Source organism: Rhinolophus sinicus, chromosome 14, assembly GCF_057876585.1.
Source record: "Rhinolophus sinicus isolate RSI-liver-muscle chromosome 14, RSI-T2T, whole genome shotgun sequence".
Lineage (NCBI taxonomy): Eukaryota > Metazoa > Chordata > Mammalia > Chiroptera > Rhinolophidae > Rhinolophus > Rhinolophus sinicus.
Window position 1 is genome coordinate 148,430,424 of NC_142514.1, and position 20,992 is coordinate 148,451,415.

General features: G+C 33.2%; 1 protein-coding gene and 1 pseudogene across 2 annotated transcripts in view; both read left to right on the forward strand.

The window, feature by feature from the left end:
* USP47 (ubiquitin specific peptidase 47) overlaps positions 1-20,992 on the forward strand; it is a 101,183-nt gene that overhangs the window by 62,391 nt on the left and 17,800 nt on the right. For both annotated transcript variants that reach the window (XM_019729265.3, XM_019729272.3), the window contains 10 exons: positions 5,878-5,973; positions 6,051-6,203; positions 8,589-8,756; positions 10,595-10,726; positions 11,177-11,253; positions 11,836-11,891; positions 14,954-15,066; positions 15,778-15,882; positions 18,333-18,540; positions 20,386-20,501. In XM_019729265.3, the coding sequence (XP_019584824.1) occupies positions 5,878-5,973; positions 6,051-6,203; positions 8,589-8,756; positions 10,595-10,726; positions 11,177-11,253; positions 11,836-11,891; positions 14,954-15,066; positions 15,778-15,882; positions 18,333-18,540; positions 20,386-20,501 (1,224 nt within the window). The remainder of the gene's footprint in view (positions 1-5,877; positions 5,974-6,050; positions 6,204-8,588; positions 8,757-10,594; positions 10,727-11,176; positions 11,254-11,835; positions 11,892-14,953; positions 15,067-15,777; positions 15,883-18,332; positions 18,541-20,385; positions 20,502-20,992) is intronic.
* LOC109446162 (small ribosomal subunit protein eS1 pseudogene) lies at positions 65-1,125 on the forward strand (annotated as a pseudogene).

Here is a 20,992-nt window from a genome sequence, read left to right on the forward strand (position 1 = left end):
AAAGACAGATTTTATATATAGGTTAAGAGTAAAAAGGAAAATGAGAGGATTTATAGATGGTACCATTCCTTGGTTATATCTTTTGATTGCACTGTGCTGAGATTTTCTGCATTAAATATAAAATTATGATAACCGATATTTTTTATTTGGAGAATGAAGGATGTAAGAATTCTCTATGAAAATTATAGTCCCGCCTTTTGGCTCTAATCAGCACCATGGCAGTCGGCAAGAATAAGCACCTTACGAAAGGCGGCAAGAAGGGAGCCAAGAAAAAAGTGGTTGACCCATTTTCTAAGAACGATTGGTATGCAGTGAAAGCACCAGCTGTGTTCAATATAAGAAATATTGGAAAAACACTAGTCATGAGAACTCAAGGAACCAAAATTGTGTCTGATGGTCTCAAAGGTTGTGTTTTTGAAGTGAGCCCTGCTGATCTGCAGAATGATGAAGCTGCATTTAGAAGAAAGTTAATTACTGAGGATGCTCAGGGCGAAAACTGCCTGCCTGATTTCCGTGGCCTGGGTCTTATTCGTGACAAAATGTGCTCCATGGTCAAAAATGGCAGGCCATGACTGAAGCTCATGCTGATGTCAAGACTACCTACCGATGGTTATTTGCTTCGTCTGTTCTTTGTTGGTTTTACTAAAAAAAAATGCAATAGTCAGATTCGGAAGACCTCTTATACTCAGCATCAGCAGGTCCGCCAAATCGGAAGAAGATGATGGAAATCATGACCTGAGAGGTGCAGACAAATGACTTGAAAGAAGTCAATAAATTAATTCCAGATAGCACTGGAAAAGACAGAAAAGCCTTGCCAATCTATTCGTTCCATGATGTCTTTGTTAGAAAAGTCAAAATGCTGAAGAAGTCCAAGTTTGAATTAGGAAAACTCATGGAGCTTCATGGGGAAGGCAGCAGTTCTGGAAAAGCTACTGGGGATGAGACAGGTGCTAAAGTTGAATGAGCTGATGGATATGAGCCTCCAGTCCAAGACTCTGTTTAAAATTCAGACTTTTCACAGTGACAAATAAAACCTGTTGGTGATGTTTTTAAAAAAAATTATAGTCTTAAAAATGCGCAAAATTACATTTTGTTCACTATGTAAGTAAGTTCTAGAAAATGAAACTATTTTCACTCTGGAATGATGAAGAACAATCATAGTCAAACCCAAAGCTAGTTTAGAAGCATAATATATGAATTTGACATGCTCAAGATGACAGCTCATGGTAAGCAGTAGTTTGTTTTTTAATGTGTGTGTATTAATGGTACAGTGTTTATAATATTTTGTTCCATTTTTATCCATAACTTATTTTTTAATATCTAAAATATAGTTTGACATGATTTTTAGTTATCTTTTACTTCACATTAAGTGAAGATAAATGTATACAACCATGTTAGCCCATCATTTGCATATCATTTACATATATTTGTTAAATGGATGGATGAATTGAAGCTAATTTTTATAACTGACTAATCTTAATTATGATTATCCTGGTGACAATTTGTTAAAAAGCTAGAGTAAAGAAGCTATAGAAACTTATTAATATAGAAACTAAAGAAAACTTATTAATAAAGCTTTAACTGGTTTCTCTGTCTGAAGGATAATGGTGGCTATCTCCACACATCCTCGCAAAATATCATAGGACGTATGGGTTTAGTTGGTTTTTATTTGTGTTCCTTTTGTATTACTAGGAGACAGACTATCATGAACTTCCAATTACCTGTCAGTAGCAAAATAAATAATCACCAAGTTTCAACAGAGCGTCTACTGCTACTGCTAGTCTGTATGTGGAGATGGAAGCTTTAGAGACCATATGAAACGGAGGAGAGGGGATTGAAGAACTTAAAACAGAAAGATCAATGTCAAAAGGAGAAAGTACAACAGTATGTGCCAAAATAGCGAACATAGACTGGACTTGGTAGTTTATAGCACCAGCTAGGGAAAAGGAGTTTTAAAGTGAAGAGGATGAGAAATGGCAGCCTTGGAGGAATTCTGCTTTTGAGGGAAGAAGGAGATGAATAGAAAAGGGGTGATGCTTCTGAGCCTTAGCAGGTAAAGAGAAAACTAGAAGAAAAAGAATTAAGGGTCCTGCAAAATGAAAGAAGGCACCAAACTCTTCCCTTTCATTACCATTTCAAAAAACTGCACTTCACTATGTTGACAAAAAAAGGTACTCTCAAGTTAAAGAATGCTGTCCACAAAATGACTGGGGGGGGTGGGGGGGTGGAGGGTGCAGAATCAAACTTAGCACCACTGTTAGAATAAAACAGAAAATATTAAAGCATTTCAGCTTATGAAAATCTACCCCCACTCCACCCCCCCCAAAAAAAAATGCCTCAGGAAAATCACCACAAAGTAAAATAGTACAAAGTAGAACAGTGCTCTAAATTAAATATCAAACAAGCAAAACAAGCTGGTATCCAAAAATTTAAGGAGAGACGCATTTAAAAAATGCAGTGTTGATCAAATTCAGAAAAGAAAAAGACAAAGCTATTAGAAATGAAGAGTAAATTATAAAGTGCTTGAAAGAGAATAGAATGGAATGAAAATCTAAAGGACATCAAATGAAAATGAGTGAGAAAAGAAGGATCTCAGAGAAAATGATGGTAAGGAGAGACCAGCAAAGGAGGTCCAACATAACTGGAGTCTGTGAAAAATAAAATCAACACAGTGAAACAAAACTTATAAATTACATTCCAGGGAAACTTTTTGGGAATAAGGGACATTTAAATCTGCCTTTTGAAGGACCCATCATTTACCTGGACAAATTGACCTGGAATGATCAACTCAGACATATTTTAGTAAATAGTTAAACTTGAATGATAAATTGGACTGGCATCATATTTCGGAAGAGCAACATTCAAATCATGGCAACAGAATAGCAATTTCAAGAAACTCGAAGAAAGTATAGGCCAGGGATTCGGTATCCAGCCAAGTTTTCTTTCAGTTATGGTTCCAATAGAAAAGCAATTTTGAATATTAAAGGACTCACTGAATATTATAACCATGAGCCCTTCTTAAAGAATTTATTAAAGGATTAGCTCTATCCAACCAAGACATCACTAGGGAAGCTTCAACAAAAGGACTGTGAGCATTTGATTTATTGAATTGTAGAATTAAGAACTAATTAAAATTGTAGAACTAGGACTGAATTTAAAAAGCATGGGGACATGGGTAGAAGAATAGTATGAAATGTTACGTGTTAGACAAAGTACAAAGAATATCATTCTGAAAAAAGGATAAGAAAGGGAAAATAGAATAAAATCATTGACTGTTGAATAGATGGGAAACAGTACCATTTAGAAATGGCAGACTAGACACTAAAAGCTTAAGTAAGAAAAAAGGGAAAAAAATAAAGAGGAATAAAGGCAATAACAAAAGTATAAATACACTAGAACAAAATTACTAGCCTTCCTAAATACCAAAAGAATCTAATAAACAGGAAAACATGCCACACAGAGAAACGAGCACAGTAAATATTACTTAATACACACAGTAATTATACATTAGTGACTGAGATGAAACACAACATATCAGTTATATCAAATATGAATGGGCTTAAATTGCCTATTAAAAGAAAAAGATTTTCAAGTTAGCTCATAAAGCAAACTACATTAAAATTTGGTTTGCTCGTAAACAAGAATCCATTAGTGGATGCTAAATCTAGGGTGGAAAGTTTAAGGCTCAAGATTTTTGCGTTGTCTCCAAGGGTCTTTACAGATTGCTTATTAGCTGCAAGGGGGAAAATAATAACTATATAGTGGACCACACTCTAATTGTGATTAAAGTTAATATCACCAATAAGGAGGTTAGGGACATCATGACCTGTGACTGTGATATCCTTAAAAGGACATACCATTACTTAGGTAGTAGTCTAGAAAGGAATGCGTAATCTGAATCTATTCATGAAGAACATCAGAGAAACCCAAATTGTGGAACATTTTATAAAACAACTGGCCTCTACAAAAATATGTTAATGTTGTAAAAGAAGGGCTTTGGAACTGTTCTAGACAGAAGGAATCTGAAGAGACAACCAGCAAAATGTAGTCTGATCCTGGATTCCATGCTGTACTGGATGGGGAGAAATGCTGTAAAAGGACATTATTAGGATAATTGACAGGATTGGAATATGGACTCATAAAAGCACTTTATCAATATTAAATTTTTCTAAGTTTGATATCATTAATATTTATGTAAGAATCTTCTTGTTCTTAAAATGTCACATTGAAGTGTTAAGAGGAAAAGGATGATGTGTGAACCTACTCTTGAATGGCTCCAAAAAAATACATAAGAATGTGTGTGGGGGTGGGATAATGAAAGCAAAGGCAGCAAAATGTTAAAACTTGGTGAGTCTGAGTAAAGAGTTTATGGGAATTTTCTGTTCTTTAAAGTTTTCTCTGAGTTTAAAAAAAAAAAAAAATAGCTCTATCTATGATCTATAAGCCAGAGATCAATAAATAGTTTAGTAAGGTAGGATTTGAGTTACATAATTTTTCACTCTTTCACCCCCTTGGATTTTTTTTAGGTATTAAATGTTTTACCAATTCAAATTACTTCTATTTGGAAAACTTGATGAATTTGATACCATTCTATGTTAAGCTATATATATGTGATTTCTCTGAAAGATGCTTTTTTTTCTGTTGTTTTTTACAGAATTTACCTTTTTATGCATAAAATATGCCTTTAGAGAAAAAAACGTTTTCCAAATGTGTCCTTTCCTATGACTTCAGTAAAATGCTTGGTCATGTGGAAAACCCCCAGCTAATTGGTCCCCCAATCTTTGGTTTTCCTTGTGTTTTGAGAACAAATAGGAGGTGGATGAAGTTAGAAGCATTTTGAATATCTTTTCATATCTTTGATCTTATTCCAAAATGAGCTATATCAAACAATATCTGAATAGTAGTTTTATAAGCTTTGCCAGCCACTTTACAACTAAGTCCATTTTGCCAGATCCAGCTCCTTTATCTTTTGAGGAACAACAGAAATATTTGAAGATACTTGATCTTAATAATTCTATTTTTTTTCTTTATATGTAATAAATATTGTCAGAAATTGTGTTTAGATCATGTGTGAAGAAGAGGTGACATCAAATGAAATTTGGATTATGCAATCTTATATGTTGTATTAACTAAGATTCATTTTTTGATTGTGAACAATCAGTGATTAAAAATTAAAATAAAAAATTTTAAGCCCACTGATTCTTCCACAGTATTCATACTAAATTTCCTGCTTCTGTTTTAAGGCTGTATGGAGAAATGAGAACCACATGATTCCACTAGGTGAACAGTCCAGGAGCCCTCATACATTTTCAAATGGAGCAATCTCTGACATGCAATGAGAAGATAGCAGTATTTTTCAACCTTTGTAACTAGAGCAGTGGTGGGTCACTGATTGACCCTAAATCTAGTGATTAAGGATGATTATTAGATTTTTAAATATATGAATAGTGTCAATTCTTTTTTTGGTGTGTTACTGTATAGTTTAAGAATGTCTCCTTTTGCAAGAAGATTGAAGTGCTACATGTAACTGCTTTTCTAAGAAGTATGGAATTACTTTGTAATCTAAAGATTGAGGATTTTTATTATTTAGCCACAATGTAAAGTCAATAAAAATTAGGTAGAAATGACTAACTGATATGCAGTAGTAGGAAAGGCAGATCTCATGCAGAATGAAATAAGTAATTATGTTTTTGCTCAGTTTTTATTAATATAATAACATTTTGTTGACTTTTTTTTCCTTTTTGCATTTTGAGTTCCTAATTTTCTAGCCATTCTACTTATAAGTATTTTGGTAATTGCAGTGTTTTTATATTCAGGACCTTGTCATTAATATTATAATATTTTTAAGTAATTAAGAAACAATTTTTTTCTAACTAGGAAGAAGCATTGCATGCGTTTATTCAGCCAGAGATCCTGGATGGCCCAAATCAATATTTTTGTGAACGTTGTAAGAAGAAGTGTGATGCACGAAAGGTAGATGCCATATAGAAATTAATACTTAATTACCTGAGATAATAGTCAGTGTTTAATAGGTCCCACTTTTTTTTCAGGGTCTTCGGTTTTTGCATTTCCCTTATCTGCTGACTTTACAATTGAAAAGGTTTGATTTTGATTATACAACCATGCACAGGATTAAATTGAATGATCGAATGACATTTCCTGAAGAGCTAGATATGAGTACATTTATTGATGTTGAAGATGAGGTAAATATTTATTATATTTTCTTGTTATATTTTTCATTAATCCATTTGGTCAGTTGTGTTTAAAATAGTTGCTTGGGGTAACTTAACACTGATATTGCATAGATTGTTTTCTTGATGGAAGCTTTTCCTTTCCTTATTTTCTAATGCCAAGTTCTGTAAAAACAACTAACTTTATATAAGCTTTTCCTGTCTACCATAAATATTTTGCAGATATTCTTGCTTGAATATCAAATAACTTGTGATATTCTTTGAAAAGACAAAAAGGATCTAAAATTCTGGAATTATTTCTTTAATCTGAGAGATAATCTTATGTTTTATAACTTTCTCAGTTATTGAAACAAACCAGTCTAGAGGTGGGCTTCACTTGTGATACATAATAAACACAGAACAAATATATGAATGAATAAGAAGCAAATTGTGGAGTACAGCATTAGGAATAGAGACAGTAGCAATGTAACGGCTGTATGCGATGTCAGAGGGGTAGTAGGTGGGGGGAGTGGATTATCACTGTGTGAGGGATATAAATTATAAATGTCTATTACATTATTTTGTACACCTGAAACTAACTGAAAAATAAAAGAAATGAAACTGAAAATAGAAAGGGGAAAGAAAAGCAAACTGAGTCGGATGGCCTTAATTTCTTTTATTTGTCTTAGTGTCCTTTTCAAGGATTCAAGTTTCTGGGTTATTCTCACTTCATGTTTGCCTGCTCTTAAATTGCCTAGGTTAGAAAGACAGAAAAGAAAGGTATTTTATCTGTTTTCCTTTTTTGATTAGTCTTTTTAAATTAAAGCTTTATTAAAATAGTTGGAGAATGGGACTTTGAAGTACACAGGTAAAGCTCATCAATTCTTCCACTCATTGACCTCCCCAGATTCTCTAATTTGTCTTAATCCAATAAAAGATTCATGTCCCACTATATTCTTTTGGAAACACTTATGATTTTATTAAGGGGAATATTTGCAATTACTTACATAGTTGTTTCAGAGTGATTATATTATTCACAAAACTGGCATGAAGCTTTTTTTTCTGGTTGGAACTGAGTACTATAGTTATAAAAATGCCTTTTCCCAGGAGCTCAAAACAGTATTAAACATTCATCAGGTTTTATTTAATATGGTATAGAAGAGCAACCTTTCTGAGCCTCACTTTCCTTGTCTGTAAAGTAAGAATAAGAATAGCTTTTATAGGTTTTATAAGAAGAGAGTGCCTTAGATAAAATAGATGTTCATTGAATGGTACCTATGACCAGGTAACATACTGAAAGGTTTGATTTAAAGTATTATCTCAAACGTTCGGGCTTACGCTAGGAAATCTACCAAAAGTAGACCAGACTTTCAAAGGAGAAATAGGATTCCTGCTCAAACAGAGATCAGCATTAGATCTGTCTTCTGTATCTTCCTAATATATGTCTTGTAAAGGGAAATCTTTTCCGAAGGAAGAAATCCTAGATATAAAGTTTGACAGAAACTTTTAGGAATTCTGAGCCCATTTCTTAAGAAAAGAGATAAGGAATGATCATATTTTTGGGCTTAGTGTAGAGTTCTGAAGTTGGTTTTCCAACTGAAGTTATTTTTCGTTGAACCAAGCTTTCTAGAGGGACGAAGACTTTATGTTAGATGCAGCGCCTACAGCAAAGTTCTTGGCAAAAAGTTGGTGCTTATTATATTGCTTGGTTAATTCAGGAAGTTCTATGCAATGCCTTAGAGAAAAATTCTTTATTTAAGTAAAAAAAAAATTTAGGTATGTGTATAAAATATTAAAGGAAAAGGGAAAAGAGTTACTTGAGGATACCTAAGAAATAGATTTCTTCAATTTAAATTTTCATGAAAGGGACTTTAAAATTATAAAAGCATTGAAAAGTATGATTGGCTATTATTACATTTCCACCTCCAAACATGAGTACAAAATTCTTGAGGGTAGATACAATGTCTTGTTTTTCTTTCTAATTGTCTATGATACCTAGCCCTGTGATAAACTGAATTAAACTTTTTGTTCAAGATAAGGTGGGTTTTTTTCGGATTTGAGAACAAAAGAAGCTCATTTTTTAGCTTAAGTTCTCTGCTTTTATGGATTTTGATGAAAGAAATGATAATTTTATATTGTTACTTTGCAACTGTGAACATAAATGGAGTTTAATAGAATTCTAAATCACTAATTTATTGTATTAAAATTTTAAGGACATTAATAGAAATGCTTTTAAATACTTTTTTGTTTAATTTTATTTAAGGTCTCACTTTTTAAGAGAAACTAAATTTACTTAAAATGAGTATTTTTATTAATAATATCTTAAATTATATGAAAATGTTAGCATATAAAGTTTTACTTTGTGTATATTTTCCCTTTATTTACCTTATAATTGTAAGATAATTATGTTTTATTAAGAAATCTCCTCAGACTGAAAGTTGCACTGACAGTGGAGCAGAAAATGAAGGCAGTTGTCACAGTGATCAAATGAGCAATGATTTCTCCAATGATGATGGTGTTGATGAAGGGATCTGCCTTGAAAGCAATAGTGGAACTGAAAAGATTTCGAAACCTGGTCTTGAAAAGGTACCTTTTATAGTTCGTGGTTTTTAGTTAAGAGAGAATAATGTAATCTCTGTGCTACTGTATATAATTCTGTAGCTGTGTGATGGATAAAATTCTCTCTAAAAGAAGTTTAATTTTTGAAAGTTAAGACTTTTTAGGATAGTTTTTTTATGCATTTATGTGATCATAATTAAACTTTAGGAAAAACTTACAGATGGGAGCATTAATTTCTGGGAGGCTGAGCTGTAATTATGTAAGTAAGCTTGGTGGTGGTGTGGAAAGGGTCCTAATAGTCAGACTTCTGCCTTTAAAGTTGCAGCAAGCCTCTAAAATCTTGTATCTTACCAGAGTTTTCTCATATAGCAAAACAAAAAGCATTAGACTAGATATTTTGATTTTTAAAATTCTGGCTATGGAACCCTTTACAAAAAAGTTAATGATAGAACTGATCTTTTGGAGGGAGGGGAAGAACAAAGCCCTCAGTCTCCCTGCGCCCCCTGCCCCACACTCAGGACAGCCCTTAAGGCACTTCACAAAGTGGTCCATGGGTGATCATTTTAAAACTACAAAACTGGAAACTCTCTAGGATAGAACCTTTTTTGTCGCTCTGTCAATGATTTTTAACATTTTATCAAAGCTTTTTTTTCACATTCATACAATCTGCTTTATTGAGGGGAGAGTAACCCATCAAAGTATCTTGAGCACAGAGCAAATATGAATCACAAGCATGAAGACTGATCACTAGCTCAAGTCTTACAGAGTCACACTGAATTATTTTAGGAAGTATTTGAGTATAGCGTTTCACTGGCATAAATCTATTTTTAGACCAAGACCATTATTCTCACCACAATTGCTACTATCCTTTACCTTTGAAAATTATCTATTTCTTTCAGGGCAGATAGATGAATGTGAACTGCTATGAAATGTAGGGATACAATATAACGTAGCATAAAAAACATTGCATTCAAGCAAGAGTTGGCAGACTGTGGCTCAAGAACAAAATTAACCCTGTGTCTATTTTTCTGCATAGACAATATATCTTTTTTTCCTTGTTTTATTACAACAGGTAGGATTTCCATATAGTGTTAAACAGGAGTGGTGAGAGAGGGCATTCTTGCCTTGTTCCTGGTCTCACGAGGAAAGTGTTCAGTCTCTCATCTTTAAGCATGAAGTTGGCTCTAGGTTTTTTTGTAGATGTTTTTTATGGAGTCAAGGAGATTCCCCTCTTCCCAGTGTGTTGAGAGTTTTCATCATGAGTGGGTATTGGACTTTTGTCAAATGCTTTTTCTTAGTTGATATGATCATGTAATTTTTCTTCTTCAACCTGGATTACATAATATATTTTCTAATGTTGAACCAGCTTTGCATACCTGAGAGATGTCAAGTCAGTAGATCCCTATATCACAGATATTACATAAATACATTAGAAGATGCCCAAATCATTATATCTCTCAGCTCCTCTGTAAAGGACATAGAATCTTATTTGAAAAAAATCAGTGTTATTTGGGATTTTTTTATTTTGACCATGCGTCTCAGGATAGTCTTGTATTTGGCACCTGCTTCTAAAATTTCATGCTATTATTTTCTTTTTTACATAAATAAATTTACATTTCAGATGTGCATAGTACCAGAGGTTATAGCATAATTAAAATGTGAAGGAATACGTTTAGTGAAACTTGTGGTATATAAAATTATGTGGTGACTTGCCTTTTGATTATCTTATAGGATAGTTAACCTACAATAAATAAACACGACAACGAACATGTTACTAGACTACGTGCTAATAGAGACTAGGAAATAAACAAATAGGTGTTTTGTGTTTTTCCTCTTCTCTGAGGTACTTTTATTTTTCCCCTCAGAATTCTTTGATCTATGAGCTCTTCTCCGTTATGGTTCATTCAGGGAGTGCTGCCGGTGGTCATTATTATGCTTGTATAAAGTCATTCAGTGATGAGCAGTGGTACAGCTTCAATGATCAGCATGTCAGCAGGGTAAGAAGGGGTTTTTTAAAGATTATCTTTCTGAAAGACAACAGTAGGGATGATTCTGTCAATAGCAGGGTTTATTGAAATGGGAGACTGTGTCCAGTGAAACACTTTAAAACACATTCCAAATCAGTCTTTTGTTTTTGCTTTCAGTAAATTTCCTTCTTTGTTTCTTCTTGTTATTTCTTGGTTTTATTTTGTTTTGTGTGGGGCTTGCTGAGTGTTTCCAGAAATAGACTCCCAGTTTTCCTCTTGCCGTGAGCCTTCGTGTAGTACTACTGGTTAGGAGCACTAGAACTGCTTGGTCAGCAGCAGCCACTGGTTATGATTACATCCTGTGAATTGGTATCTGGGTGGGCCATTTAACTCTGAGATTAAAAATTGGCTTACATATTGACGTAAAGGTAACAGTGTTAGAATTTTTACCCAAAGGTAAATAATATAACAACTTTTTAGATAACACAAGAGGACATTAAGAAAACACATGGTGGATCTTCAGGAAGCAGAGGCTATTACTCCAGTGCTTTTGCAAGGTAAATAACTTCTTAATTTTTAGTGTTGATAAATTAGAATTAACTATAGCTTCTCAATACATTTTACCATTAAAAAGATTTAACCCAGGAGTCGGCAAACTATAACCTATGAGCCAAATCCAGCCCACTTCTGATTTTTGGAAATAGATTTTTTTTGGAACACCACCATACTCGTTTGTTTAAATACTGTGTGTCGCTCTTGTCTCACTACAACATCAGAGTTAAGTGATTGAAACACAGATCATATGATCCACAATGCCTAAGACATTTACTGTGTGGCCCTTCCAGAAAAAATTTGCTGACTCCCGACTTAACTGAAGTAATCATTCTAAGACACAGGTTTTTTGAAGACTTTGCTGTGTTACCAGGAGGAGGTATGGAATCTTCTCATAAATGTGTCAGCAAAAGCAAAGTAGATAATTTTTTTCTAGAATGAAATTTGAACCTGTCCAAGAACAGTTACGTGATTTTCTAATTGTTTAAAATAACAAAAAACTGTTTTGAATAAATGTTTGATGCTAGGAAATGGAATCTTTACAATCTACTTTTTGTCCCCTTTAATCTTTTTTATATTTCTACTAGCTCCACAAATGCATATATGCTGATATATCGACTGAAGGATCCAGCAAGAAATGCAAGTATGTTAACATACAGTTATTTGATTTTAGTCTGTATTATAAACTAATTTCTTTTGCAAGATTTGCAAACCCAGATAACTACTTTTAAATGACAGGACCATTAAAGTTTTTTTTTAATATACACATACATGGAAAAATTAATTATAAAGACTGTTATGAGATAATACCAACTGGTAAAAACACTTAAAAAAATTGAACTTTTTTAGTACACTAAGAGAAAAAACTCTGCATTAAATAAAAGGGATATTTATTTGCAGTAAGATTGTATTATACGAGGTGTGATCAAATAATATGGTGAATGTTTAAATAAAAAATGTATTACAGTAAAAGACACATTGTCTTTAACCCCCCTTTGCTTCAAACACTCATATCCCACTGTTCTTGCCACTTTCTGAAGCAATTCTGGAAGTCCTCTTTCATGAGTGTCTTTAGTTGTGCTGTCATGGCTGCCTCGATGTCCTGAATCATTTTGACTTTGGGGAAGAGCCAGAAGTTGCACGGTGCCAGATCCAGTTAATAAGGTGGATGAGGACACATTGTAATGTTTTTATTTGACAGAAATTGCCTTATACCAGAAGTGGTGTCTGACACGGAGTGTTGTCATGATGGAGGATGATTTACAGCACACTTTAAAACACACCTTCTCTCAACCGTAGCTCACACCCGACTGACTGCACCAAACAATTTGAAACTTGTCACACACTGTTACTGAGGTTCGACACACCACTTCCTGTATAGAAGATCCCTGCCTTTCTGTTGGATGACACTCGTCAGTAGCATTCACTGTATTTTGCGATCACAATGGAAAGGCTCTGTGTCATCGCTTCTGGTATGGCAGTTTCTGTCAAATAAAAACATTATGGTGTGTTCTCATCCACCTTACTCACCGGATCTGGCGCCATGCGACTTCTGGCTCTTTCCCAAAGTCAAAATGACCATGAAAGATAAACATTTTGAATCAATTCAGGACATCGAGGCAGCCATGACAGCGCAACTAAAGACACTCACAAAAGAAGACTTCTACAACTGCTTCAGAAAGTGGCAAGAATGATGGGGTAAGTGTGTTCAAAGCAAGAGGGATTATTTTTAGGGGGACTAATTGGCAGTATGTCTTTTACTATAATAAATTATTTTTATTTAAACATTCACGGTATTTTTTTATCATGCCTCATATGAAGTTTGGTTCAGTGATGATAGCCCCCAGACCTGTGTAGCAGTCATAACTCACCAGCTGCATGTCTTAGACTAAGTTATTTAACTTTTCTAACTCTTGCTTTCCACATCTGTAAAATGGGCATAATTATAGTATTTAATCGGGTTGTTATAAAAATTAAATGAGATGACATTTTAAGCATTCGGCATCATGTATAGTACAGAGTGAAACCTCAAATTTAACTGTTATTGCTTTTTTTCTATTATTAGCCTTTTGGGTATTTTAGTATCTAAATGCTTTGAATGGGGACCATAGATAAAGTAAACTTCCCACCTACCTCTCTAGAAATGTTCTTAAGAACTAGAGTTAAATATCATTGCTATTTGCTTAAAAAGCAAGTAAAGTTTTATGAGTCTACAGTACGTCCTTTATTAAATTTCAATTTTAAGAATCACAGAAAGAAATCCTGTATACAAAGCATATGGGGTTGTCTCTTTTTTGGTAATTATTACTTTAAAAATTTCAGTTTTTGTTTACATTCGCTCTGACTATACTGAAGCAGTATTGCAAATAGGTAGGGTGGGTGGGTGGGTGAGTGTGTGTGGGCACGCATATATAGGTGTATACACAGGTGATGTGTTTGCTTATATTCTTTTCATAATTAAAATTATATAATCACTGTCATTGATTTTAACTTATTTCCTTTGTTTAGAAACTACCATGCTATGTGTAAATCTATTTTTAGTAGTAGAATGTTTTTGTTGCATTTTTGTAAACCCTCATTAGATTGTGAATCCAGTTGGTGCAAGGCTAGGGACTTATTTATCTTTTCACCAACAGTATAGTCCCAGGTCTGTCATATAGTAGCTTTTCAGTAATTTACTATGGAATTAATGAAAAAATAAAAGGGAAATTATAAGTCATTTTAGAACAGATTTCAGAGTGGAAGTAATCATTCTTACTTCACAGATAAAGAACCTATAACCCAAAGAGTAACTCGTCCAATGTCATAGCTACCTGGAGGCAGAGTCCGGATTGTAGTTCATGTGTCCTCTATGGCAACTAGCATTCCAGATACAGCCCATAAATACAGCAATTACTCAGCTTTCCTTTATTCATTGCCCCACTCTAGTTTTGTGATGAAGCACCAGAGGGCGCTGTATGTATGACAGGGAATATTTTTAGAATTAGAGCTCATTTCTAAGAACCGTAGATTTTCACCTTCCACCAAGGCCTGATTTTTTTAAATAAATAAATTTGTCTCCCTATTTAATGCCTAATAATCATCGATTTTATTAAGCAGTATCATAATCTCATATTGTCACTTTTAATATGTTGAGTTACATACGAAGTTCTTGAAGGCAGCTAAAAGACTGCTTTGAGAGCAAAAGAGATAATTGTTTGAATGAATAATAATAAATAAATAGCATTTGTAGTAGTAGCAGCAGCAACAGCATTTATTACATTTTATTATATCCCAGGTAATAACTCTTTGGGGTAGGTATGGTAATAGGCTAAAGAAACCAAGGTCTAGAGAATTTGCACAAGGCCACACAATTTGATGATAGCACAATTTGAAATCAGAAATTATTTTATTTGCAAGTTTCAGAGAAACTTTTTTATTCTAAAAATCTGTATCTACATACTAGTGTTGTCCTGGAGCCAAGAGCTATTATGAATAAATATAAGTCTTTTTAAAATATGAGACCTAACCACGTGTTATTATTAACTACCTCTTTACCGTGGTCTGGGACAACTCATGTTTCAAGTTGAGAGATTCATGTAATAGAGATGTATTTTGATGAGAGCTACACAATAAGTATATACTGTGAGAACATAGTAGAACAAAATGAAATAAAGGAAGCTCAATTTCAATGACACTGTCTTACCCTGTTTTTATTATTAATAGAATTTCTAGAAGTAGATGAATATCCAGAGCATATTAAAAACTTGGTTCAGAGAGAAAGAGAATTGGAAGAACAAGAAAAGAGACAACGAGAAATTGAGCGCAATACATGCAAGGTTAGATTTCATAATTTTACTTTTAATTAAAAAGTACTGTTGAGACTTGCTTAGCTGCAATTCTGATAACTAGCCCATTGGGGTAATATTGTAGACGGTTATGGTATCTTGATCATTAAGCAATGTAACTAACTATATTACTGAGGTAAGATGATTTCATGCATAAAAAACACTAACATGTAGTGATAATACTCAATATTGGTGAGGTTATAATGAGATGAGCATTGTCACATTCAGCTACACGAAGAATAAATTTGTAAAACCTTTCTGTGTAGAAATTGAGTAGAATTTATCAAGAGCCTTAAGCAAATTTATATCCTTTTATATGTAATTCTCTTTAGGAAATATTACCTAATGAGATGCTGTAAAATTTTCACCACAAGGACATTCATCACAGTATTTTCCAAACGAGGGAAAAGTTGGAAACAATTTGAATGTATATCAGTAAGGGAATGATGATATAAATTGTGATATATGCTTATAAAGAAACATACAGTTGTTAAAATTGATGTTTTTGAATTTTTTAATGACATGAGACATAGTCACTATGGATTATTATGTGAGAAAAATAGAAACCAAAGACAATGATCCCAATTATGCTTTTTTTTAATTATAATATTTTGACTATTAGGAAAAAAAATGCTGTCTACAAAAGAATTAAGCTTTGACTCATGACCTGCTGACTTGATGATGATATTTTACAATTTCTAGATAAAATTATTCTGTTTGCATCCTGTGAAACAAGTAATGATGGAAAATAAATTGGAGGTCCATAAGGATAAGACATTAAATGAAGCAGTAGAAATGGCTTACAAGGTATGTTTGATTGCACTGTTGGCATTTAATTATTGTCGGTATCTTAGTTAACAGTATTACCATATTTTAAAAAATTTTTATTCTAGTCAATAGTAATACAAGCACTTGCAGTAACTTTGATAGCGCATTTAAATCATATATCTTTTAAAGAGTGTAGTTTATACCTCTTTGGAACATACTCAGGTGGTTTTAAGAAATTTCTCACTCTTGAAAGTCAGTTAAGCATTGTAAAACTCTGAATTAGAATTTGAAGCAAAAATATTCATTTATTTTTTACATTCATTTAACAGATATTTATTGAGTGGCTACCATATGAGGCATTAGAGATTGCTAGAGTAAACAAGACAACATGAAGTGTTAGAGATACCAAAGTGAACAAGATATGCTTACTGCACTCACAGAATTTTTAATCCATTGGTGAAAAAAGCAGGCCAAAAAAATTAGAAACATTAAAATTTTCAAGTACTTTATTGTTTAGATGTTACTAAAGTAAATCATTAGTATATTGAGATCATTTATTCTGAGACTTTAACCATGAGACGAAGACACTATGCAAAAAGTTGGGAAAGAATATTTTAAGTAAAGGTAACAGCATGTGTGAAAACTGAAGTGAGGAAGTGCTTGGCATGATCAAGAAACTGATAAAAGGGGCGTTATATTTAGATTGTTTTGAATGAATGTAGAGTAGCATAAAATGAAGTTAGAGATTTTGTAAGACTAGAAGTTTGCATTTTTATTCTAAGAATAATGGGACATTATTAGTGGGTTTTGAAAGGCAAATAGAAAGGGAAGCATTAAATAACCAGATTTTTCTAAATATCGTCTGTGATACTTAACAAATTTTTTTTGTCCTTTCCATATAAATGTTAACATCATTTGACTGAAATTAAACAGTCATTACCTAGAGAAAAAAATTGTATACTACATTAGTTCATTTATAATTATGTCTAGAATCAATGAAGGAACTAGAAATTATACACAAGATAGCGAACATTGTTTCTCATAGTGTGATCCAGCGCAACCTGCACCAGAATCATATTCCTATTAAAAAATTAATTCCTGCCAATGAATCTGAATTCCTGTGTTGATACCTGGGAATATGCCTTTTAAGCAAGGACCTCAGGTGATTTTTAAGCTAAAATTTGCGACCCACTTTGTGTTAGGTACCTGGTCCTTCATAGCACTTATCAATACTGAAAATTTACAAACTGTGACTATTTTAATGTCATTGTCTCTCACTAAACTGTAAGCACTTATAAGGGTGACCAGTGTTCTGGTTTGCTCATGATTGCATTTCCAGTACTTTTGCCTAGTATATAGGAGAGTCAAAATTGGATGGCTATGTGAATGAGTAAATAAATGAACAAACAATAACATGCATGGATGGATGACTCTGGATTCACCTAATTAAAGTGAAAATCCTTTAAACATGGTGGTGGACTGCAAGCATCATCTTTTGCAAAACCATAGTGAAACCAAATTTAACTAAAATGGAAAAAATGTCTTAACAATTTTACGTAGTAAGGTCAGTAATAGCAGTAAGGGTAGTTTATATTCCATCAGTTTTTAATGCAGGAAGAAAAAAATACTGTTTTAAAAATAGGAAGTAAAAATTCACAAATGTAAAGAGTCAAACAGGACAGAAGAGAGAAATAAACCAATCTTATTTACCAAAAATGGAGCTCATCTCTGGGGATGAAAGTGGGGTTGGGTATAGATCAGTGGGGACACACATGAAGGCTTACAGGTTTTTCTATAAAGTCATAATCACAAGACTTAAATGAGGATTAAATATTTCTAAGCAATCCTACTATGTTTCTCCAGGAAGTTCATTTCCAACTTAAGAGATGTTGCATCTAAGGCATGCCATCGACTAGTGACAGGGACTAGAGGTAAATTTTGTGATAGGAATTCCAGTGCCCTGAGTTGTAGGTATTCTTGAGGCTAATATTGAAGGGGGTGGTCCAAAGAGGAGTGGGGCAGCACTTAAGAGACACAGAAACTACATCCTACATGGTGGCTCTACAAGGCATACTCTCCTCCTGTACTTAGGAAGAGAGTTACTATAGAAACATGAGTTACCAGTTCTTCAAATTGCATTAAGAAAACAACAGATGCGTGTTCTGGTGGGTTGTTTTCCCCTTATGTTTCCAGCTTAGTGATTACAGAGCAATAGCTTGTAATACATTGATTTTGAATCCATCTAAAGTTAAGAATGTTAACTTTTTTAAAACAAAAAAATATCTTTATAATATGTTAGTGCGTGTGTTGTATGATTTGAGGGATAATGTAATATGATTATTTAAAAATAGCATTTAAATTGTGCCTTTAACTTTGATATCTTTAAACTTTGAATCATAAATACGGGTTTTATTGTTTATTAGGTAATGCAATTACACATCAGAGTAAAATACTATATATTTTTTTTCTCGGGGGTCATTTTCTTTTAGATGATGGATTTGGAAGAGGTAATACCCATCGATTGCTGTCGCCTTGTTAAATATGATGAGTTTCATGATTATCTGGAACGATCATATGAAGGAGAAGAAGATACACCAATGGGACTTCTACTAGGTGGAGTCAAGTCAACATACATGTTTGATCTGCTATTGGAGACGAGAAAACCTGATCAAGTTTTTCAGTCTTATAAACCTGGAGGTAAGGAATTTTATGTTATTTTGAGTAGTATTGGACTTAAAGTTTTCATAAAGTTTTTGTTTACAGAAATGAATTTAATTTTAATTTTTTAGATGTTCTTAAAATGCAGAATAATTTTGATAGGTTGGGAACTAGTCAGCATCAAGCTTGGAATTAAGTTCTAGATTACTTTTAAAGAGCTATACACAGATTTAACAAACAAACAAAACTTCTAGCTTATAGTATTCAGTGGGAATTTTCTTCTCAGTATTGACTCATTCTCCCTCCCCCGATTCCCATTTATAAAGAAGACCCTGGCCCAAAAAAAGTATATTCGCATAAACTCTCAGAAGTAGAATGTGTTTCTGAGTCTCCTTGAAGAGGTGGTTTCATAATACACATCACTTACAACATTTTTAAAATTTTCTCCTTCTTCTCCATTTCTATAGGTCCCAGGTACTTCAGCTTTTTCTGTTTTCATTACATCTGTCACATTCCTCAGGATGTGAGGGGTTTTTTTCCTTGTTTGAGACTGATCTTGAAAGCAAAATACCATGCCCCTAGCTTTACCCGAAGTTGTCCCTAAAGGCAGTTATATGTCCAAAGTTTTCTAGTAATCACTATATGTAAACTGTAACAAATAGGGAGAAATCAAAATGTTTACATTTTTTAAACCAGATTCTCACTGTTGTTATCTTGACCCTAGTTTTCTTGTGTAGGTTATTAATCAGAAATCAGGCTTATGTTCTCTACTTTTATTCCTAAAAATTGAACTTACAAAACCTTCTACGCTTTCAAGTTCTGTTCATATATAGACCCTATAACACCTCCTTTTTTTTTTTTTTTTTTCCTAAATGAAGATTCCTTTTTCCAAAGCAGACTAAGTGTGGTATTCTTTCAAAGGCTCTTTCTGTCAGACTCTTGCCCTATCTGTAAATAATCCCTTTGGAGCATTTCCTTACAGATTATTTTTGAGCTAGATAGCAAAAATTATGATATCAAAATATAAAATGAGTCAGCCAAACCACTTCTTTAATAGAAAACTCTAAATGTAAGTGTGACTTGTGAAACTTCTAATCTCCCTCATTCATTAATAATCAATTAGCAGAGTATTTTTTTAGATTTAGATTAGCAACATAGGGAAAAAACTGAGGATTGACATACTACATATGAGAGATTAAACTATTTAATCTAGAGAATAACTGTTTATTAAATATGTTTGAAGATCATTTATTTTTCTAATGACTAAAAGTTTAGTTGTATAATGATCTGAAACAGAAGAGAAGAAGATAGGATTAAATTATAATACAAAAAATTTAAGTGAAAAAACAAACATGTAAACCAAAACAGTTTTTTCTATAGGATTTTTTTCATAGGATATAGAGAATACTGTTTTGAAAAGAAGTGTTTGATTATGAACAAGGTCTTGAATAGTTTAATAAAGGTTGTGCAAAAGCAAGTAGGGCTCCTAGTTGAGTGTTTGTTTTGCATTCTCTAGCTATATTTATGTAATGTTGTTTTGGTCACTGTTTTGGAACTTTGGATGTATATTTTTAATATGCTTGATAAATTTGACAGTGGTTATGTTTTATAAGGAAACAAAACATGTATTTTTAAACATTTTGAATTTTGTCTTTTTTAAAGAAATGTAGAACTTTTTTATTAGCATCATTTCCATTTATATATGTTTGTACTGTGATAAATTGTGAAAGAAAAGTTTTAACATGTATTATCCATGTATAGCATACACCTATCGTCTTGATAATTAGAAAAGGTGTTATCTATTAGAAACACATTAAGAATGCATTGCTCACGTGAAATACGTTTAAAAAAGTAACCTCCAGTTTTGTTTTTCATATGTGACAGAAGTGATGGTGAAAGTTCATGTTGTTGACCTAAAGGCAGAATCTGTAGCTGCTCCTGTCACTGTTCGCGCTTACTTAAATCAAACAGTTACAGAGTTCAAGCAACTTATTTCAAAGGTAAGTTTTAAAATTGGTTAGTGAATAATTTGACTGCCTGCTGTGTACAAAGCACTGTGTGATAGTTATGAGTAAGATATAGGAATCAATATTTACTTCAAGCAGCCAATATTTATCAGCTAGGAGACAACTGTAGTTAGGAGAGAAGGATGCTTCAAATAAAAGAAACAGATTGATCCAAGTATGGAGGTAAGAAAGTGGGAGGCAAGTGCACAGAACAATGGTGTGTGTTTGGCTGGATCGTTGTAAAACCCATGGCTGGAAATGTAAGTTCAGTTATTTCATGGAGGGTTTTTAAATAGTAAACACAAAAGTTTGGGTGCTATTGGATGTAAGCAATAGGAAGTAGGTGTTTTGTTTGTTTTTCTACGTACGGCAGCGGTATGATGAGCTCTGCTGTAGGAATGGTAAGCCTGCCGGCACTAGTGTTCTAAATGGATTGAGGGAGGAGTCAGGAAAGTAGGTGAGGAGATGGTTGAAATAATTCAGGT